The sequence below is a fragment of the Cynocephalus volans genome, chromosome 9 (genome assembly GCF_027409185.1).
Source record: "Cynocephalus volans isolate mCynVol1 chromosome 9, mCynVol1.pri, whole genome shotgun sequence".
Classification (NCBI taxonomy): domain Eukaryota; kingdom Metazoa; phylum Chordata; class Mammalia; order Dermoptera; family Cynocephalidae; genus Cynocephalus; species Cynocephalus volans.
Genome location: NC_084468.1, coordinates 19,377,411 through 19,399,072, shown reverse-complemented (window position 1 = coordinate 19,399,072; position 21,662 = coordinate 19,377,411). Strand labels below are relative to the sequence as shown.

Sequence of the window (21,662 nt, the reverse complement as noted above, 5' to 3'; positions counted from 1 at the left end):
CTTTTTACCTCTGAATATTATTTTATGCCCCTATCATAATTTATTTAGATTTTTTCATTGTGTTTGTTTCCACTAGTTTGCTTGTACAGTATCATTTTGCATATTTAATAGGGTATCTGCAGGATAAATTTTCCGAAGTGGGATTTCAGACCAACTCTTTTTCCTTTTTCATTAAGTTGAGTTATTGAATAAAGTATACGAATCTTAAGTGTATGATTTGATGATATTTTTGTACATGAATGTTGGGCTGCAACTGCTCCAGGGGTGCTCTCTCGGTCAGCCAGGCCTGGGCTCCAGATTTCCCTGGCCATGGCTATGGAGTGATCCCCGGCAGATTCCCTATGCCCCCCAGGCAGGACCATATAAGTTGCCCTCTGCGGTGCGGAAGAAGGATCCCCGAAGGTGGGTGAGTGCACTGCCCGCCTATTTAGCCCGCAAAGGAACACTCAGACGTGGCGGGGGTTCCATCAAGCAGTTCCGTTTATTGTCTCTTAAGCACTTGTATTTATATCTAAGCAAGCGGGGATTTCCACACTGACAGCCAATCACTGGAAAGGTCACATGTGCATGCGCCTTACTTTCCTATGCTTAGCCTACTGATCATGCACTAATCACAAGCGTGGAAAAGCGCAACTACCAATACAAATTTTTGCGGAGCTAAAAGTGACACTCCCCCTTTGCTTCCTCGAGGTGCCTTCTTGTATGGACCATGCGGGTGGGAAACTTAAACAGCTGCCATTTTGTGTGGCCTCCTTTCACCCTAGCAATTGCTATAGCAAGTGGAGCGGTTGCAGCGCAACACATGAAAGACACACATAACTATCTTCAAGATCAAGATTTGTACTTGAGCACTTGGTAGCTCTTGTGTTTCTTTCTAGTCAATTTCTGCAACCATGTCATGAGATATCCATCTTTCTGATGTCCCTCACTGTAGAAAAGTTCTTCCTGTTCTTAAACTTGATGTGATTGGAATTGTGCATTATGTACTCTTTTGTGTCTGGTTTCTTTCCTGTCATATTGGTGAGATTTATTTATTTATTTTTTTGCATGTGGCAACAGTTTATTCTTTTCCATGGCTGCGTGGTAATCCATTGTATGTACATATTAAAGTTTGTTCATGTTATTGTTGATGGACATTTGGCTTGTTTCTAGGTTTTGGCTATCAAGAAAAAGCTGAGTATTCACATGTATGGTTTTTGATGGACATACACACTGAAGAAAGAAATTGCTGGGTTGCAGGCTATGTTTAGCTTTAGTAGGTAATGCCACAGAATTGACCAAAGTGGTTGTATTGGTGTATGGTGTCACTGTTAATGAGCATTCCAGTTGCTCCACATTCCTTGCATCCTTGATATTGTCAGTCTTTAATTTTAATTTTTTTTGTGGTAGTCTTGTGATATATCATTGTGGTTTTAATTTGCATTTCTCTGGTGACTGTTGACATTTAGCACCTCTTTATTTTCTTATTGGCAGTTTTTACTTCCTTTGGTGAAGTTCCTGTTCAAGTTGTCTCCCCTCCCCAAACACACACACAGTTGTCTGTTTTCTCATTGATTTATAGGAATTCTTGATATGAGTTCTTAACAGGAGCTCTTCGGTGGCTATATATGTTGCAAATAGCTTCTCCTAGTTTGCAACTTTTTTTCTTTTCCTCTTAATGTTGTCTTTTTATGAACAGAGTTTCCTGATTTTTCTGAAGTCCAATTTCGTATTTAATTATTTATCTGTTTTAGTTAGTGCTTTTTATGTCCTACTTAAGAAATCTTTGCCTGCCCCAAGATTATGAAGATCTTCTTTGTTTTCTTCAAGATGTGCTTACTTTTCACATATGGTCCATGATTTGCCTAGAATTGATTTTTGTGTATGATGTGAGGTAGGGGGAGCAAAATCTTTAAATTATTTTTCTTTGTTCCTTGTGGAGGAAGAAAGCAACATAAAAGTCATCCTTTTTTTTTTCTTTTTACATTTCTGATTTCAAATTTAGTTTTTAATTTTATCTTATTGGAAATTCTTATTATAATTCCTTGTACTCGGACAAAGAGGGTACCTTGAGTCATTTTCTTTGGATTTCCTTCCATTGTTCAGATCCTGGTGAATTTAGATAATTGCTGATTTTAATTATTCTTATTATTGATATGATGATAATCAGTAATTTAAAACTTCCATCGATTTTTATATTTAGTAATTCTAAGGCTTGTAGTAATTCTTGTAAATATATAAATCTCTATCAAGTAAATACAGTTTCAAAAACTCTTCTTTGTGTTTTATTTGGGTCCTTAATAATGATAATCTTTGTGATTTTTAACACTTTTAAGGTGTTCTAATTTTCTCTACATTGGTGCAGTAACCTGTGTAGAGAGCTTTATTTTTCGCTTCCTAGCATAGTTATTTTCTTAAACTTTGTGCCATATAGAAGAGTGACTAAGGCCAGCATTTAGTGATGGACTGTGGTAGTGTAAGTACCAGAGGGCAGAGACCTCTCCTGTTTTATGTATCATCATATTGCAAATGTGAATGACAGTTTTACTTTTTCCTACTCATGGGTACTTCCTGGTACCATGTGTTTGTATGGTGTGTTTAGTAATGTTTTTGTTGTATTATTATAAAGCCTATATTTGTTTACTTCTGTAATTGAAAATAATTTGATTCATATTTCTGCTTGATCTCTCTCATTGTAGATCTTTAACTTGTTAGCCTAAAGTCCTCATCTTCTCGATTGGCTTAAATAGTCTTATATTCTCTCATATTGCCCAGTCCAGCCAGCTATAATGTTTTTTTGTTCTTTTCTTTTGAAAGCCGAAAAGCTAAGAGTGGTTTTTAATTTTTTAATGGTTATATTTTAAATGGTTAATAAGTACGTGCATAATAGCTTTGATTTGCCTCTTGGCTTACAAAGCCTAAAATATTTACTATCTGGCCCTTTATTACTTTCCCTAGGTTAATTTCTCAGCAGGGGATCTCATTGCATTTGTGCAGGTCAGAAATGCGCCTGTGGAAGCAGTGCCCTCTGTTACCAGTGACTGAGGGACTTGTTCCTTTCTTCAGTCATTGCTTGGAATTACCAGGGTTATTACTGCCCTCTGTTTTAACTTCCAGTTTCTTCCTCATTCTATGTCCCCTTCATTTGGCTTTTAAAAAGTACTGTTTCTTTTCAGCTCGAATATAATGTACAATATACTTTGAGAACTAAATTGGTGCTTTGATGTTTTATTAGATAATATCCAGCTCCCCACGTTTTGTTAATCTCTGCCAAGGATTGTGGAAGATACTTTCACCCCTTCCCCAAGCCCCTCGAGATGGAAATTGTACAGCTAGTAAATAGCAGTGAACATTACTGAACATTCCCTACAGGAATTCCCAACAGGAATCTAAAGCAGGCAGTGCATAAGAGGAATTTAGAGGCTAAATCCTAGATATTGATCGTTTGTCCTCAATTATTAATTTGGCACTGAGTGGTAGCTTTTCATAAAAGTTGAGGGCAAATGTGTCTACTTTTACTAGACTCCAGGTGGTTTTCATTGCCTGACATTCTTTGAGTTTTTCCACTAATGTTCTGGATTTTAACTAATGTGGATACCTGGAGGCCATGTACCATAGGCTAGTGTTGTGGCCCTCCTACAAGGGCAAATTATACAGAATGGATCACGATAGGCTTTTCTTTTGTTTTTCCCTTTTGTGTACTTGGTTTACAGACTAAGCTGGGACTGTCTTCTGCCTGTTCCTGCATATCTGGTGCTTACCTTAGTGCCTGGCCCTGGGGGGTACCCAATTAATACTTGTCGAGTAGATGATGCATTACAGGTTGGAGGCTCATCACAGTGTAGTGGAGCACTCTGGCTGGAATTGTTTCTTGTGTTCTTGGTCCAGCTTCCCACTTATTGTGATGTTTGTTAGATTTTTGTCAATAACGATTTATATTTTGTTAAGTTGAAGGGTTTGTTGAGGTGTTCCAATATGATCTTTTTAGGTCTACAATTGCATGTTGTTAACTTCTGATTCTTCCCTGGTGATATTTGCCCATTCCCTTCCTACAGTGTTGAGGCCATCCTCCATTCCTTGTCTGTCACCTGTTTACTTCCCCTCTTCACTGAGCTTTTCTTATTTCAGATATTATCTCAAGAGCTTTCTGCTTAGAGATACATTCACTGTGAGCTCCTTCCTACGTATAGCAGTCATTTTTTTAGTTTTAAGAGTCAGTGCCGTAAGAGAATTTGGTGAAGGGATCTGGCGTACCTAAAACCCCAGTTTTCTGGCCTGGGGCTGTCACCTGGATAGAATTGTCTTCCCAGCTTGCTTTGATCCTTTGTAAGAAAGGTAGCTTTAAGATGTCCATTGTTTTCATGTTAGAGAGGCAGCGTCTGCATTGCGGTTGGGAGCAGTCTTGGCAGCTACATTCCTTTGGATCCAATCTGCATGCACTCAGCGTCTCTGTGCCTCAGTTTTTCAGGCTATTAAATGGAATTAATAATATACCTGCCTCACAGGGTTACTCTTTGTAAAGTGCTGAACGCAGGCAATGCCTGGATTTTGGTAAATGCTCTGTAAGTGACCTGCTGTTATTGTTCATGGATTTCAGAGCTCTTACAGGGCTCTTCCTCTTTTCTCCCTTGACTGTGCTGCACTTATCTTCTTCCAGCATCATTGTGATCTGATTGTACATCTCTCTCCCCAGTGACTTTCAGCTCTTCAAGGGCAGGAACCACATCTTACCATTCCATCTCTGGTGCCTTAGAGTGTTTGGCCCATTTGTGTTTGTGGAACTTGGAGTTGAACTCGAACACCGATGGTTAGAGAGGTCTACTGAGTCTTTGCTGACTTGGAGATACTTACTGCTCTCTGCTGTGTCCTATCAGCTGGTGAATATGCAGAATGATGAGTGGGCTGAAAGGGCATTAAAAAGGATGGAGTCTATGGTTGCCCCTTGTGAACCACCTGCATGTGGGCTGCTGTTCTGTCTCCATTACCCTCAGTGCGAGTCAGTATTCAGATTTACAAAGCAGATGGTCCAGGGCAGAACAACAACATGCCACAAGTAGTTAACACAAGGGAAGTCAGGGAGGCAAAGAAGTGAGTGAGGAAAATAGCACGAGATATTAGTCCTTGAATAAAGTGAAGAGATCTAAGGGCCAGCGTTTTTGTTTGTTGGTGTGTTTTAGTCACTCAAGAAAATCTCAATAGTTAAATGTCCAGAAAAGTGCACTACCTGATTCTTTCTTTCTCCCCTCAGGATTTGACAGGGTCTGAACTATATGCCCAGGCAGCCAGTCTCTTGCACCCTGTGGTTTACACCACCGCCGTCATTCTGCTCTTGTGCCTTTCAGCTGTCATCGTCAGTTATATATACCATCACAGGTGAGAAAGAAAACTCGGCAAGTACGGATCTGTGCACTGGGATTTGAAGGACTTTATTTCACATTTAATTAGGGTAACACTGAGTTTGATACCATGCTGTCTTTCCAAAGGACGGATGATTACTTTAGACCGCATACAAGGCTTCTTCATTTTATGCTATTAGAGACATAATTAATTAGTGCATGAGATGGTAAATTCATCTCTTACAGTGCCTAGTCAGTTTGCTGGGTTTGTATCTGGAAAAGAATATTTCAGGTATCGAACTACTACTGTGTTACTACTACTGTGTTACGCAGTGTTACCACTGTGTTACTACTTTTATTTTATGACTTTTTGCCTGTTGTGGCGTTCTTTATTTTACAGATGGCATTTTAAAGAACTTTATGACATTTAAGCACGGGATATGGTTTTTGTTAATTGGAGAAACTTAATTTTATGGTAGAAAATAATGAACCAAAAGGATTTGCTAAGCAGAAATTCACTTTACAAAAGGTTTTGCTAGAATGTGTTTTCCTCTTTAAGCTGGACATATATGACATGTCTTGACATTTAGTTAAGAAACAAAAGGAGATTTTGATGTTAAAAAAAAAGAAAGACATCAGTGTTTTGTTATTAAAGGCCAGGAAGAAACGTCCTGGGTGTTTAGACTATGTTATCCTAGTAGATCCGGAAAAAGACTCAGTGGCACACTGCAGAAATCTCTAGGTAGCCAAGTAGTAAATTAGTCATCTTAAGACATCAGAGTAGCAAAAGCCTGCATGTTTTTTATTATGGAGAATTTGTTTAGCTTTTAATGGGTACAGTGGTTCTATAATTGACTTGACTTTTTTAATGCATAAAATTAAGTGTTAAGAAACTGTATTGAGTTAAATTTCTCAAGTCCTGTTAGTGTGTGTATGACTGATAGTATATGTTTGTTAAGTAACATGGTTAAATGTGAAACATGTGCATTTGGTCTTCAATGCAGTTGGAATTGAATTATAGATGCACATCATGGTGTTTTACTTCAAATGCACTAGACTGAATATTGAAAATATGTACGTTTTTTGTAGTTTGATCAGAATCAGTCTGAAGAGCTGGCACATGCTCGTGAACTTATGCTTTCATATTGTTCTGACCTGTGTGGTCTTCGTGGGAGGAATAACCCAAACCAGAAATGCCAGCGTCTGCCAAGCAGTAAGTCAGAATGAAACATTGAAATGGAAAAAAAATACTGGTATCAGAAAATAATTTTATATGTTTCATGAACTATACAAGGAAACTGTTTCTTTAAAGCATTTTCTTTAATTAAAGTTAAACATGTCTCTCACTCAAACAATGTACCAGTATACCTCAAGTTTTGAATTATCATTTTACAAGTGAATATAAACTTAAACAGCTCATTTCTTTATTATTGGGACTTTAATGTCACTTGTTATGTCTGTTATAATGCCTAACATCTAATTTAAAAAATGTATAAAACTTTGGCTGAAAGAGAAATGACATTTTCTGACACTAGGATTTTAAAAATTACTTCATCCATTGGTGAAAACAGTAGGAATTAGAAAAAATTTAACTGTAAGATGTAAAAATAAGAAACGTATTAGCTTTGATAAAGATTAAGAATTAAATGTTCAACTTATTTTTAAATAAATTATTACATATGTAACCTTAGAGAACAGTATTCTTGCACAATAATTATTAAAAAAGAAAATTCTGCACTATATGAATAGGAAATAGGTAAAATTATGTTCTGTATTTGTATATTGTCTTACATGTGCTAGATCACAAGAAGTATTGCATAGTAATTAAGAGTTGAGATTGCCTGGATATCAGATTTCGTTCTGCCATTTACTAGGTGTGTTTTTATGGGCAATTTACTTAACCTTTATTATTTTCTTTTCAAATTGTGGTAAAAAACATCTAACTTGTGATTTACCCTCTTAACAAATTTTTCATTGTATGGTACAGTATTGCTAACTATAAGGACTGTGCTGTACAGCACATAGCTAGAACTTTTCATCTTGTATGACTGATACTCTATGCCGATTGAACGACAGCTCTCCATTCCCTTCTCTCCCTAGTTCCTTACAACCACCATTCTACACTCTGCTTCCATGAGTTTGACTTCTTTAGAGACCCATATAAGTGGAATCATGCAGTATTTATCTGCCTCAGACAGGCTTATTTCATTTAGCATGATGTCCTCAAGGTTCATCCATGTTGTAGAATATGATAGGATTTCCTTCTTTTTATGGCTAAATAATGTTCCATTTTATGTATTCTATCACATTTTCTTTATCTATTTGGATGTATAGGTTGTTTCCATCTCTTGGCTATTGTGAATAATGCTGCAGTGAACATGGGAGTGAAAATCTCTCTTTGCGATCCCGATTTTAATATTTAATCTTTGCATCTCAGTTACCTCACCTGTAAATTGGAAATGATCATTGAGATGTTGGATGATATAACTGTTTATATAAAAACTAAAGTTCTTTACACATATATTATTAGAAATAATAGGGAGGTTTAGCAAAGAGTGAATGTAAATTTAATGTACAAAACTACTAGTATGCAGAAATGCAACTGTGAGAAAACATAATTAGTGAGAAAAATATCATTTATTTAGTATCAAAGACTATCAAGTACCTAGGAATAATAAAAGCTGTTCAAGATTTATAGGTAAAATTAAAATATGTATTAAAGAAGACCTAAATAAATGGAAAGATATACTAGGTCCAAGGAGGGGAAGACTTAATATCAGAAATGTGGTAGTTCCTTCTAAATTAATCTTAGGTAAGAAGAGAATTTTTCACAAAACTCGGTAAGATGATTTTTAAATCACTCAGCATCCGGGAAATGCAAATCAAAACACTTTGACAAACCATCTCACTCTAGTCAGGATGGCTGATATCCAAAAGACTGAGAATGGTAAGTGCTGGAGAGGTTATGGAGAAAAAGAAACTCTCATACACTGTTGGTGGGACTGCAAAATGGTGCAGCCTTTATGGAAAACAGTATGGAGGTTCCTCAAACAATTACAGATAGATCTACCGTATGACCCAGCTATCCCACTGCTGGAAATATACCCAGAGGAATGGAAATCATCATACCGAAGGGATACCTGCACTCTAATGTTTATTGCAGCACTACTTACAATAGCCAAGAGTTGGAACCAGCCCACATGTCCATCATCAGATGAGTGGATACGGAAAATGTGGTATATCTACTACTCTGCTATAAAAAAGAATTAGATACCATTCACAACAGCATAGATAGACTTAGAGAAAATTATGTTAAGTGAAACAAGTCAGGCACAGAAAGAGAAATACCACATGTTCTCAGCTATTCAAGGGAGCTACAAATAAATAAACAAACACACAAACGGAGGGGGGGAGAAAACCCAACAATCACAACAATTCCTTGAACTCGTTAAGACAAGTGAACAGATATGGTGTTGGGGGCGGGGAGGGAGGAGAGAGAGAGGGTTAGAGGAATGGGTAAAGGGTCACAAAAATCAACTACAATTTATATTGAGAAGTTAAAATTCAAAAAATGTATGTGAAAGTAAAGGGCCAAAGAAAGCCAAGACACGTTCGAAAAAGAGAAGCAGAGCCCGAAGACTGTTTTACTAGTCATCAGGGCTTATGGGGTTATGGCGATTAAGACACATGGCATTCACTGTAGGGACAGGTGGATTGATCAACACAGTAGAGAGTCCAGAAGTGACCCCTGCGGAACCTTGGTACATGACAGAGGTGAGAGGCCTCATCAGTTGGTCAAGAGAGACCACCATTCAGGAAATGGAGCAGGGAGCAATCTGTTTAGAAATAAGTCAACTCTGGGTGGATTAACATCTCACATGTCTGAACCAAAATGTTAAAATTCTTATTAGAAGATGCCATAAACCTTGGGATAAGAAAGGATTTCTTAAGACAGCGAAAGGCATTCATTTAAAAAAGGGAGAAATTTGACTAAAAATAAGAACTTTTATTATTAAGAGTTTTTAAAGTAAGTGAAAAGACAAGTTACAAATTGGAAAAAGCTATTTATCTTGCCTACAATGGTCAGAGCATGAGGATAAAAAATATATTGGTAACTATAATCAATGAGAAGGCCACAAACAACCCAGTGGAAAAAGTGGTAGGAGAATGGATGGCCATTCTTAGAAGAGTAATACATGTGCAGAGGTGTTTCACATCATTGGTGGAGATGCAGATGAAGACACTTATTTACCATTTAATGTCTTTTCTGTCAGGAAAAAATCAAGCCTGACAATGACAAGTATTGACAAACATACGGATCCACAGGGTTTTTTATACATTGTTTGTAGGAATATAAGTGGGTGTGTGTAAGTGGGAGGCTTTACCTTCTCGAATTAAAAACATCGATATACCCTGAAACCCAGCAGTTCCACCCCTGGGCTCAGAGAGTAGCCTTGCCGTGTGCGTGTGAATGTGCACGTGGATATGAGTATTCATAGCAGCACTATACACAGTAGCAAAAACCTGGAAGCAACCCAAATGCCCATCACAAGGGAGGGAATGAATAAACTGAGGTACTATACAAAAGTCAAAACTAATGAATTATAGCAATGCAGAATGAACACGAATGAGTCGTGAAAAAAGTAAGTCCCATAAATTATATTCACCCTGGTATCTTTTTTTTATAAAGATAAAAATAACTAAAGTAAATATCACACTTAACAAAAATAGGTAGCTGCAATAAAACCATATAAAGAGGAAATCAAGGGGGTGATGAACATAGAACGTAGGGTGACAATTACCTTGGGTGATGATGTCGTAGTTAGATGCTGGTTATTGTCAAGGTCTTACCTTTTGTCTTGCTGGTAGATTCTTAGATGCTTATTATATTATTAACAATAACTAATTAATTAAATAAGGCAGTTTATGCTCACCACAGTTATTAGAATGTGTCGTGAGACATAAACCTTAGGATTAATCCAATGTTAGTTACCTGAGATCCAATTTAAAGTGTGTGTATGTATAAGAATTGCTGAGAGGATTAAGTGACTGAAAGGGCTCAAGAATACTAGGTATACAGTAAGTGCTCAATAAATGTTACCTATTAATTGGGCTACTATTAATGTTATTGATAAAATTATCTCTCAGCTTTGGAGTGTATTTCTCTGTTTTAGGCCATTACTATACATTTGAAAAAGAGCTTTGTTTGCAGTTTAGAAGACAGGCAACAGGTCTCGGATGGGCGCCATGCGTGTACAGAAGACAGTGCTTCTGCATTCCTCGCATGGCTGGCTTCCACTGACCTTGCAGGTCTCAGTTTACTGTTACTGTTTCAGAGGTACTGTCCCTCACATCCCACTGTTATTCTGTGGTCCTTAGTAAAATCTCATGGTGCCTACAAAACTTTACAATTTACTATTTACTGTCTCTGGACTCTTAAGCTCTGCCTGGATTCAAAGCTCTACAGGGGCAAGAATTATATCAATTTGATGCACCAGTGTTTATCTGAGCACCATCACGGGACCTGACCCGTAGTAGGTGCTCAGCAATATTTATTGGGTGAGTGAATGAAAAGAAGCCTCTGTTTGCAAACAGCAGAAAGCATTCAAACCTAGAGCCCTTTTAAGCATAGACTGTTTGGAGAGTACTGAGCACACATTGGTAGTAATGGTCTCAGTTTTATCTAAAAGTGTTGATTGATTTCATGAAGCAGACACATTTATTTATTTGACTAAGGAAATGAATAAAAAGAGGCCGTTGTAAAGATGACTGCCTTTCATTGTCCTGAATGGTATTTTATACCATTTGTAAAAGGAAAAGAAGAAGAATTACACTGAATTTTGGGACTTTCTAGAACAGATGTCCATTAGAGAAAGGTATAAAAAAGAAAGGGGAAAGGCACATCCTCAGATGTTTTCACATGTTGTTTCTTCTGCTTTTACAATGTTCTTTCTTTCTGCTAAGAAAGACATAACACCATTCTCGTATTTCTGACTCAGATTACTTGTTTTACTTTGCCATTATAATACTTAAGTCAGTTAACAGCCAGCTGAGTGGTGGTGGTAGAACACTGAAAGGATTGGCCTGGGATTCCAGGTAACAGTAGATTGTAATTCTGTATCTGCCATTACAGCTTGTATTACTAGTCAGTTAACCTAGTAGGGACTTAATGTTTCTTTTATAAAATAATGGGTCAGGCTAGCTAAATGAAATGATCATTAAGGTCCTTCCGTCTCTAAAACTGAACTCTCTTGGGTGTGTTTTTATGTGTAGTTTTGTATATGGATATAATCTGTGTAGTTTTGTCTTTGTTATTTCCTGTTTAGAATGCTCATATTTTACAAACAGCAAGAGTAGGTTCTAATAATATCAAAGTTGTTTTCCTCTTATAATATACAAGTAGTTTTCCCCACACAGTGATTGGTTAAGGTTATTAAAGACACCACCAGCCAAACACTTCTGACTCTGGTTTCTAAGTTCCAGGTGATACCTTAGGGCATGTAAATAATTAATTAAATGCAATAGGTTATTTCTTAAGAAAATCACCTTACTTCAGAACACCAATTTCCAAAGCTGCAAAATGGGTATAAAATAATTATCCTAAAGAGTTCTACTTTATATGTGTGTCACACAATTACAAATTGTCACATACTGGAGACTTTTTAAACACCAGTAACCACAATTAAACTGAAGATAGTATAGTGTGGATAGCAACTGTGCAAAAATGATCTTTATGATGAATACAATCATATATGAATATAGTATGCACCACATAATGACATTTGGTTCAATGACGGACCGCATATCTGACAGTGGTCCCATAAAATTATAATGGAGCTGAAAAATTCCTGTTGCCTAGTGAGGTCGCGGCCATCTTAACATTGTGGTGCATTACTCACATAGGAGCAATTGGCAATACCATATAGCTTAGGTGTGTAGTGGACTATACCATCTAGGTTTGCGTAAGTACACTCTATTATGTTTGCAAAATGATGAAACTGCCTAAGAATGCATTTCTCAGAGTGTATCCCTGCCATTAAGTGGCGCATGACTGCATATAAAAATTAAAATAACGGCTTCCACTATTGAATGCCTGCTGTATGTCCCAAAATGTATATTTTTAATGTGGTTTTCACTTTTTCCTCCTAGTTTAACCATTCGGTCAGTATTATTAACTTTGAGATGTGGACATGGAGACTGAGTCTGAAAGAAGTTAAATCATCTACCAGAGGTCACATGGTCAGTAGCAGGCTATGATCCGAACTCAAGTCTGCTGGTTTCCAGTGCCCTTGCCCATTCTATGATTCAGTGCTGACCCATTCTAGAGTGTAAAGCACAGTAGTGGAGACTGACGGGCACCCAGAGTCAAACAGACCAGCATTTGGATAATGCCTCACCACCTAATAACTCTAGTGATCTGGGGCAAGTTATTTCAATTCTGTGACTCCATTTATGTGTTTAGAAAATGTATGAAGAAAAAGTACTTCTAGGATTAATATGAAAGTTAAGATAACACATTTGCAATAGTTGGCAAGTAGAATGCTCTTCACTGATTGGATTTACCCAAAGGTCTCTCCTGGACCACAGCAGCAGTCCTCTAGTAGCAGACATAAAAGGACGCTTGAGAAGGGCAGCTGGCACTATATTTCATTAAATCATGGAGTGATGGAGCAACAGGGTAACTTAAATAAGATCCAGCCGAATCCCTTCACTGCCTAACAAAGGAAACCAAGGACCAGAAAATTAATGATTAAGCTATTGGCAGCATGTCATGAACCAGAACACAGATCCCTTCCAGCTTTGAGTCAATGGCCACTTCTATTGTGTCACTCAGCTTCTTAGTTCTCCTTCAGCTCCTTTTGCAAAAAAAGCGTTGAAGGCCGTAGAAAGCATGGTAAAGAAAGATGGGATAGCCTACTATGTACCTAGGTCATACTTTTATATGACTGGCAGCACAATAGGTGTGTTTACACCAGCATCACCACAAACACGTGCTAACACATATTACAATGGCTACTACATCACTAGGCAATAGGAATTTTTCAGTTGCATTATAATCTTAAGGAACCGCCGTAATAAATATGGTCTATCATTGACTGAAATGGCATTGTGTGGCACATGATTATATTTATATATGATTGTGTTCATCATAAAGACCATTTCTTGCACAGTTGCTATATACACTGTACTGTCTTAGGTTTATTGGTGGTTAAAATACTCTGCAATATGTGACAGTTTATAATTGTGTGACACATTTAAAGTGTAATTCTTTAGGATAATTATTTTACACCCATTTTGCAGCTTTGGAAATTGGTGTCCTGAGGTAGGGTGGCTTTCTCAAGTAATAATCTATTGCATTTAATTAATCATTTACATGCCCTATGAATTAGATTCCTTACTTCAAAACTGCTTACAAAATGTCTATCTGAATCTGACTTATTTGGAAGAAAATGTGACAGTGAGGTTGTCTTTCATGTACAAAGTGTTAGATGCAGAATATAGTCTGAAGTACCACATTCCAAAAGACAGGAAAACCTTCTGCACTAGATCTTAATTCCTTCTTTTTTCTCGTTCTTGTGGAATATTTAGTGATTTGTTTACGTGACTCTGTTACCAGGTGTCATCAGACTCCTAAAATTCCACTATTGGTAATAATCATTGAACTGGAAGTCTTCAGTATCCTCAAGAGTGGACACTTTTCTGTAAATTTAGAAATGCCATAGAAAACATATCAAAACCTAAAGATAGATGTTTTTCCCCTTAGAAAACTCTTCATCTTACACCTCCTATGTCAAAAATACTTAACCTATATTTTTAATTTATGTATTTTAAAGCTCTATCTCATTTTTTTGACCTTTGTGTCAGAGACAGCTCCAGCAGTAGGGGAGCCTACTATTTTGAGTCAAAATCGCTGATTTGTCTTGAATTTATTGGTTTCTGTGCACCAAATTCATTTATACTGTTTTTACTTACAGACTTCAGATAGCTCAGAGGGTTATTTTATGCTTTCTGTTTCACTTCTGCCTATAAATTTTGCTTTTGCAGTGCAGTCAGCAAAACTAACAGGAGCCAAGGAGCCACTTTTCTTCTTCTTCTGAAGATAACTTCTGACTTCTCTAGTTTGTCCAAGCTGGATCCACACTCCTAGCACCTCCAGAATCACTGCAATGTTTACCCTGGACCAGCAACTACCCTGATTTTTCCTCCTGCAAAATAAAACTTAGGCTTTCATGTCACCAAGTTTTAGCTGCAGATTGGTTCTCGTGAAAATAAACTCTGGACGGTGTATACATGTCTCTATTATTGCCCTAGTTTATCCGCTTGATGTTCTCGAGATTGGAGAGCCATCTCTTTAGAATGAAACATTTTTTCTTAGAATTTTTTATTAATAGAATATTACTTTGTGGCTGGAGCATCTCTGAACGCTCTGTTCTCTCTGAAAAAAACTTTCTGCCCTGGCTGGATACCCCTGGGTACAGTCAGAATCTTAATTCTGCATTTGCCCCTTCCTGAGGCACAGCCCCAAGTCTTGAACTGGCTGGATAAAGGCAGTATTTGCGAAACATCTTTCCTTATTGTTTCTTCTTCATACCCAGTTACTAAACTTGGGTAGGTTAAAAGTATTTTTGACATAGGAGGTATAAGATGAAGAGTTTTCTAAGGGGATAAACATCCATCTTTAGGTTTTGATGTGTTTTCTGTCATTTCTAAATTTACAGAAAAGTGTTCACTCTTAAGGATACTGAAGACTTCCAGTTACAAAAATGCTTAAGAAGAAATAATAAAAAAGGTAGCAAGTAATTAGTTAAGAAAGCTGGATTATGTCTTTGATGTGCCAGTGACACATGGCATTTATTTTTCTTAAAATAAGTTTTAAACCTCTGTTTTATACCTTTATCTAGACTTTCCTCTTAACTGGAGTTGCTTCAAACTCAAGTCATATGATAAACATGCCCCATCATCCCTCTAGGAAGGCACTTGATTAGTGTCATCAGTTACATATATTGTAATTATCTTCCATTGAGCACCAGTTACAGTCCAGGTGTTGTGCCCATTCAATCCCTGTAACCCATAGAGGTGGCTATTGATAATCCTCTCACTATTAAATTGAGGAAACTTATTTTCAGAACAGTCACATTATTTCCTCAAAACCACACTTCTAGTAATTAATAGTAATAATACAGATATTTTTACTAATTACTTATCATGTGCTAGGCAGTGTACTAAATGCTCTTTTTTTTTTTTTTTTTTTGACTGGTAAGGGGATCGCAACCCTTTGCACAGTGCTGTCTGCACCATGCTCAGCCAGTGAGCGCACCGGCCACTCCTATATAGGATCCGAACCTGCAGCCTTGGTGCTACCAGCACCGTACTCTCCAGAGTGAGCCACGGGGCTGGCCTCTAAATGCTCTTTTTTAATCCTGTTTAACCTCAGTATTTTCATAGTATTTTTGGTTCCCAAATAAGTACTTGAGATGTTATGTGACTTTGCTCAGGTCACACAGCAGGTAAGAGGTAGATAGCAGTTTTTAAACCAGGCAAAATTTGATTCTCAAGTTCACCCTCTTAACCATCAATATATTATATTGCTCTCTTGCTACTACAGTATATAAAAGCTCTGAATTAGAACTCAGGTCCCTTATCTAAAACTCTTTCTCTGTCAGGTTTGGATTTTAGCCTCTAGTTACCCTCACCCTCTCTGTTCCTCCTTCAAATGGGCATTAGAAACCAAACTCTAATTTATAACATTGTGTCTATGAAAAACACGCCTTTGGTTTAATGTTGTCTAGGAGCCAGTTCTATGATGTAGTAAGGGTCATCCTGGGCATAAGTGGTAGTCTGTGGGCTTCCTAGATCCATCTGTTGGTTTGTGCATTGGAAGAATGTAATCCTCTATTAAGATGTCTCTTAGAGTGCTTTGTTTCATTAGCAGGTAAAGGTGTTGATCGTTAGAATCTGTCTCCGTAACTACTTTTGGATCAGACTTTTGAAAATTATTTATCAATCTTTTGATAAGCCTTAGTGGAACATTATTTTTCTTATAGTTTATATACTCTTCAATCTTCTTTGTAGGTTGGGATAATTCTTCATTATTCTACCCTTGCTACAGTACTATGGGTAGGAGTGACAGCTCGAAATATCTATAAACAAGTCACTAAAAAAGCTAAAAGATGCCAGGATCCTGATGAACCACCGCCTCCACCAAGACCGATGCTCAGGTACCTAATATCTTTATTTGTTTTATTATCTTAAATGTTAATTAAATATTTTGTTTGCCTTAGTTGAAGCATAATCATAAATTATTATAAAAAATTGCTGAATAAAATTTGGAAAGTAAAAGATTGGAGTAGTAAGCTGGGCTGCCTATTTTTAATAGGAATTATGCATCCTTCCAGCTGTGAGTCCTTGGTCAAGTTCTTCACCTGTCTGTGACTTCTTAGCTCATCTCTAGAGTGGGGTGATTCTCCTTCACGGAGTTGTTGTAAGGAATAAATGCATTAATGTGCAAGCACTTAAGATGGTACTGGCCGTATAATAGGCTCTAAGAAAATGTTAACTGTTTGTATTTCCTTGAGGTCCTGTGTCATTTTAATCTATACAAGTATGTATCATTTTACTTATTCTCTACAAAAGACAAAACAGATTTGGAGTTATGTCCTTCCTACCCATTACAATAAAAAAAAAATTATGAATGGATTATCATGCTGGATGAGTAGAAAAATCTGTCATTGATGACTGAGTTTAGTTTGCAGTTTGCAGGAGGAGACAGGGTAGTTCTATGGATGGTAAGGGCAGCAGGAGTGCTCGGCTGCAGAGTGACATTGTAGGATGAGATTTGGTACATCTGTCGCTTGTGTTAAAAGAAATGAGAGATGGTCTTTGGCTGAGCGATTTGGGAATCCTATCCTGAAGCAGCTGGTCCTTCCTATCTGGCTCTGAGAAAAAACAAAGGGTTAAGGAAAAGGCAGCTTTGGCTGTAAACCTTATTCAGTCCCCAATGACCCACAGTACCCTTTTGCTGTAGACAGTGCAAGGTACACCTTCTAGGGCCGGTGCCCTCCTTCCCCTTGGTCCCTTAGCTTAAGGAAGCCCGAGCAGCACAGCTGCCAGGTACGTGGAAAGAGGGCAGCCACAGCATCACTGTGGGGGCAGAATCACCCCATCATCAGGTGACCAAGGCAAAGCAAGTGCTGGTGCCATTGTGCCCAGGAGTTTGTCGCTAGAGGGAGAGAGAAAGGTGTAGTTCAAGGAAAGTTTTAGAAGATGGGGAAACTTGAACATATGTGTAAAGGCTGAAAATAAGCCGTGGAGAAGAAAAATTTAAAGCTGCAAAATAAGGGTTAAATTGATAATAGGAAATTGGGGGGGGGGGATACAGAGAAGATGATAGAGCCCAAGATTAACTTTGGAAATGATGCTGTCTTTTGAGGTAAGATGCACATGTGATTAGTATAGCAGGGAGAAAGGGAGGGCCACATATGTTGGCTTTCCTCTAACTTGGGTAGTAGAAGACAGGGCTGTAGTTTTATAGGGTAATTAGCTGTCTTTTCAGCAATACTAATATATTAAACGATTTTAGTAACTGGGTATGAAGAAGAAACAATAAGGGAAGATGTGTCACAAATATTGCCTTTATCCAGCCAATTCAAGACTTGGGGCTGTGTCTCAGGAAGGGGCAAATGCAGAATTAAGATTTTGACTGTACCCAGGAGTATCCGGCCAGGGCAGAAAGTTCTTTTCAGAGAGATCAGAGCGTTCAGAGATGCTCCAGCCACAAAGTGTTTCTTCTCAGGACGAGTCACCTCTCTGTCTCACTCAGTTCTTCCTGCACATCATTTCCGTGGCTCTCCCCAGCTGCTCCGTGGAAAGGGGTCAGGGAGGGCCCCTGCACTCTGTAGCTGCTGGGATGTGCCTCAATCTCCATTGATGGGGAGAAGATGCATAGCCCTGTAGGTTCTGGAACATGCAGGCTTAGCTGAACATTAATCAATGATTAATAAGTCATTTCATTTTTTTGTCTGTACTCTGGCACAGTGAGATCTTAAAGTCCATACTCTGTTCACCAGCTGTTCCCTCTAAAAAAAAAAATACGTAAGCAGAGTTCCTGCCTGCAGTAGCTGCGTGTTACTGTGCCTGACCACAGGGTGGCAGAAGCAGATCAGCTTTCCTCAGCTTGGAAACTTCTTAGACCTTGTGCTTTAAAAAGAGAAATCGAGAAAACAAAGCAAAAACAGGTTGTCGCTAAATATAGCAGTCTCCGGAAGTGAACTCTCAACTTATTATTGGAATAAGAAGGATAATCTTCAAGGAATGACTTGAAGTACAGAGATACTGTGATAAATTCACCTTAAAAAATGATTAAAGAGCGGTTATTGCCATTATTCCTCCATCTAGGTTTTACCTGATTGGTGGTGGTATCCCCCTCATAGTTTGTGGCATAACAGCAGCAGCAAACATCAAGAATTACGGCAGTCGGCCAAATGCACCCTAGTGAGTATTTCGTATTCTCTGTGTACCTGATCGAGTTGCTTCTCTTTTGAGTATTTTCTAGGCACTATCATTTATTGCAGTCTCTTACATAATTTGTTATAATATGTAGCATCTGATCTGATTTACCATTGTCTTTCCTAGTTGCTGGATGGCGTGGGAACCCTCCTTGGGAGCCTTCTATGGGCCTGCCAGCTTCATCACTTTTGTAAACTGTATGTACTTTTTAAGCATATTTATTCAGTTGAAAAGACACCCTGAGCGCAAATATGAGCTTAAGGAGCCCACTGAGGAGCAACAGAGATTGGCAGCCAATGAAAATGGTGAAATAAATCATCAGGACTCAATGTCTTTGTCTCTGATTTCTACGTCTGCATTGGAAAATGAACATACTTTTCGTTCTCAACTTTTGGGGGCCAGCCTCACTCTGCTCCTGTATGTTGCTTTGTGGATGTTTGGGGCCTTGGCTGTCTCTTTGTATTACCCTTTGGACTTGGTTTTTAGCTTCTTTTTTGGAGCCACGTGTTTAAGCTTCAGTGCATTCATCATGGTTCACCATTGTGTTAATAGGGAGGATGTCAGACTTGCGTGGATCATGACATGTTGCCCTGGACGGAGCTCATATTCGGTGCAAGTCAATGTCCAGCCTCCCAACTCGAGTGGGACGAATGGAGAGGCCCCAAAGTGCACCAACAGCAGTGCAGAGTCTTCATGCACAAACAAAAGTGTCTCAAGCTTCAAAAATTCCTCCCAGGGCTGCAAATTAACCAACTTGCAGGCTGCTGCAGCTCAGTGCCATACTAATTCTTTACCTTTGAACTCCACACCTCAGCTTGATAATAGTCTAACAGAACATTCGATGGACAATGACATTAAAATGCATGTGGCGCCTTTAGAAGTTCAGTTTCGAACAAATGTGCACCCAAGTCGCCATCATAAAAACCGAAGTAAAGGACACCGGGCCAGCAGACTCACGGTCCTAAGAGAATATGCCTATGATGTCCCAACCAGTGTGGAAGGAAGTGTGCAGAATGGCTTACCTAAAAGTCGGTCGGGCAGTAATGAAGGGCATGCGAGGAGCCGAAGAGCGTATTTAGCCTACAGAGAGAGACAGTACAACCCCCCCCAACAAGACAGCAGTGATGCTTGTAGCACACTTCCCAAAAGCAGCAGAAATTTTGAAAAGCCTGTTTCGACTAGTAGTAAAAAAGATGGATTAAGGAAGCCAACTGTAGTTGAACTTGAAAGTCAACAGAAATCTTATGGCCTCAACTTGGACATTCAGAATGGACCAATTAAAAGCAGTGGGCAGGAAGGACCCTTGCTTGGTACGGATAGCACTGGCAATGTTAGGACTGGATTATGGAAACACGAGACTACTGTGTAGTGTTGGGTGGACTTCCTAGGTAGATGTTCACGTAAACTGTGATATTCACATTCCTTTAAGCTATGAACATTTGAAAACAAACTGTTTACAGCCACATTAGGGATTCAAAAGAATTTTGAATAAACTAAGTTTTGGATTTTTATATACCCAAATTATTGCATTTTTTTTTTTTTTTTAGGAATTAAAAAAATAAACAAAACCAAAACACTATAATGCATTGTTTTAGTTGTCAAAGCACCACAGAATATTTTGGGAATCTGAAGTGTAATTTTTTGGAATCTGTAATATCTACTTAACATTTCAGGTTTGTATTGAATACAATAAATAGGTGTTTGTCATTGTGTCAATCTTTTATTTCTGTGTTTTACAATAATGAAGTTTATTCATTGAGATATTTAATGAAGATTATACATAAATCAGTTCTCAGATATATTACATGGTTAACCGTACAAAATGAGTTTTGGATTGATGTATTTTATAAATATATTTTTAAACACTAAAGGTTTTTAAAAAGATCTCACAGGATGTTTTTGAAAATGGGAATGCCTAAAAACACTTTTCCTAAATTGCATTACTTTTGCCATATTACTTTGATACTGTTAATACTGTTTTCAACACTTTGTGGCTTTTCAGTGGTTTATATTTGGGTTTAATTTTCTTATTTTGGTGGGGGAGGTGGTTCCTGCACATAATGTTATTCTTGAATATAAATGAAGAGCTGTCATATCACATATACTCATTCTGGATTCTTCACTATTGGCTCTTATGTTGGCTTTTATTTTGTATTTAAACAGATACGGTTCCTTAGGTTCATGCTAAAGTCACGATCATTAAATTCCACTCCAAGGGCAAAAACAGTTCTGACCTACAAGTTATCACTGGTTGTTGGTGTGCTGTAGCCCTTACCCATCTCCAGTGCTGAATCTCACTGGTGTTCTCAGTTCCCTCTCACATGCAAGGCAATGCCTGAAAAATTGGCACAGCTTAGATCTATTTTCAGCAGAATCTGAAGGTCTGAATCAGATCAGATTCAAAAGTACATACAGTATTCAAGAAATGCTAAAAGAGTCAAGCAGCTTAACTCGATAAACTTCAAAATCTGAGAGATTAATAACTGCTTCCTCACAGAGAGCAATTCTCAGAGACACCATGCATTCACCATTGTAGCTTAAACGTCCACTTTTTATTAGGTTACTACGTTAGAAACATTATTTTGCTTTAAAATAATAAAACTTTTAAGCCTTTTTTTAAGGTGTTAGTTTTAGAGACATTCTTTTTGGTGACCAGTGGATAGATTTGCCATTTGTACATTTAATAAACTTCTTGGCCCAGCATCTCCTGGTAAATTGATATATTATATGCAGGATGGTGTTTGGAAATGACAAAGAGAAGCTAATAAGAAATCAAGTGAATAATTCTTACTTCTTTATTACTGTTTTTTATTTTGCTTTGTAATTTAGCAATACTTCTCA

The 21,662-nt window shown here is 37.9% G+C and overlaps 1 protein-coding gene across 2 annotated transcripts in view; it reads left to right on the top strand.

The window, feature by feature from the left end:
* ADGRA3 (adhesion G protein-coupled receptor A3) overlaps positions 1-20,537 on the top strand; it is a 109,615-nt gene extending 89,078 nt beyond the window's left edge. For both annotated transcript variants that reach the window (XM_063108435.1, XM_063108436.1), the window contains exons 15-19: positions 5,228-5,352; positions 6,405-6,528; positions 16,389-16,534; positions 18,711-18,806; positions 18,948-20,537. In XM_063108435.1, the coding sequence (XP_062964505.1) occupies positions 5,228-5,352; positions 6,405-6,528; positions 16,389-16,534; positions 18,711-18,806; positions 18,948-20,190 (1,734 nt within the window). In that variant the 3' untranslated portion in view covers positions 20,191-20,537. The remainder of the gene's footprint in view (positions 1-5,227; positions 5,353-6,404; positions 6,529-16,388; positions 16,535-18,710; positions 18,807-18,947) is intronic.
* The last annotated feature ends 1,125 nt before the right edge of the window (positions 20,538-21,662 follow it).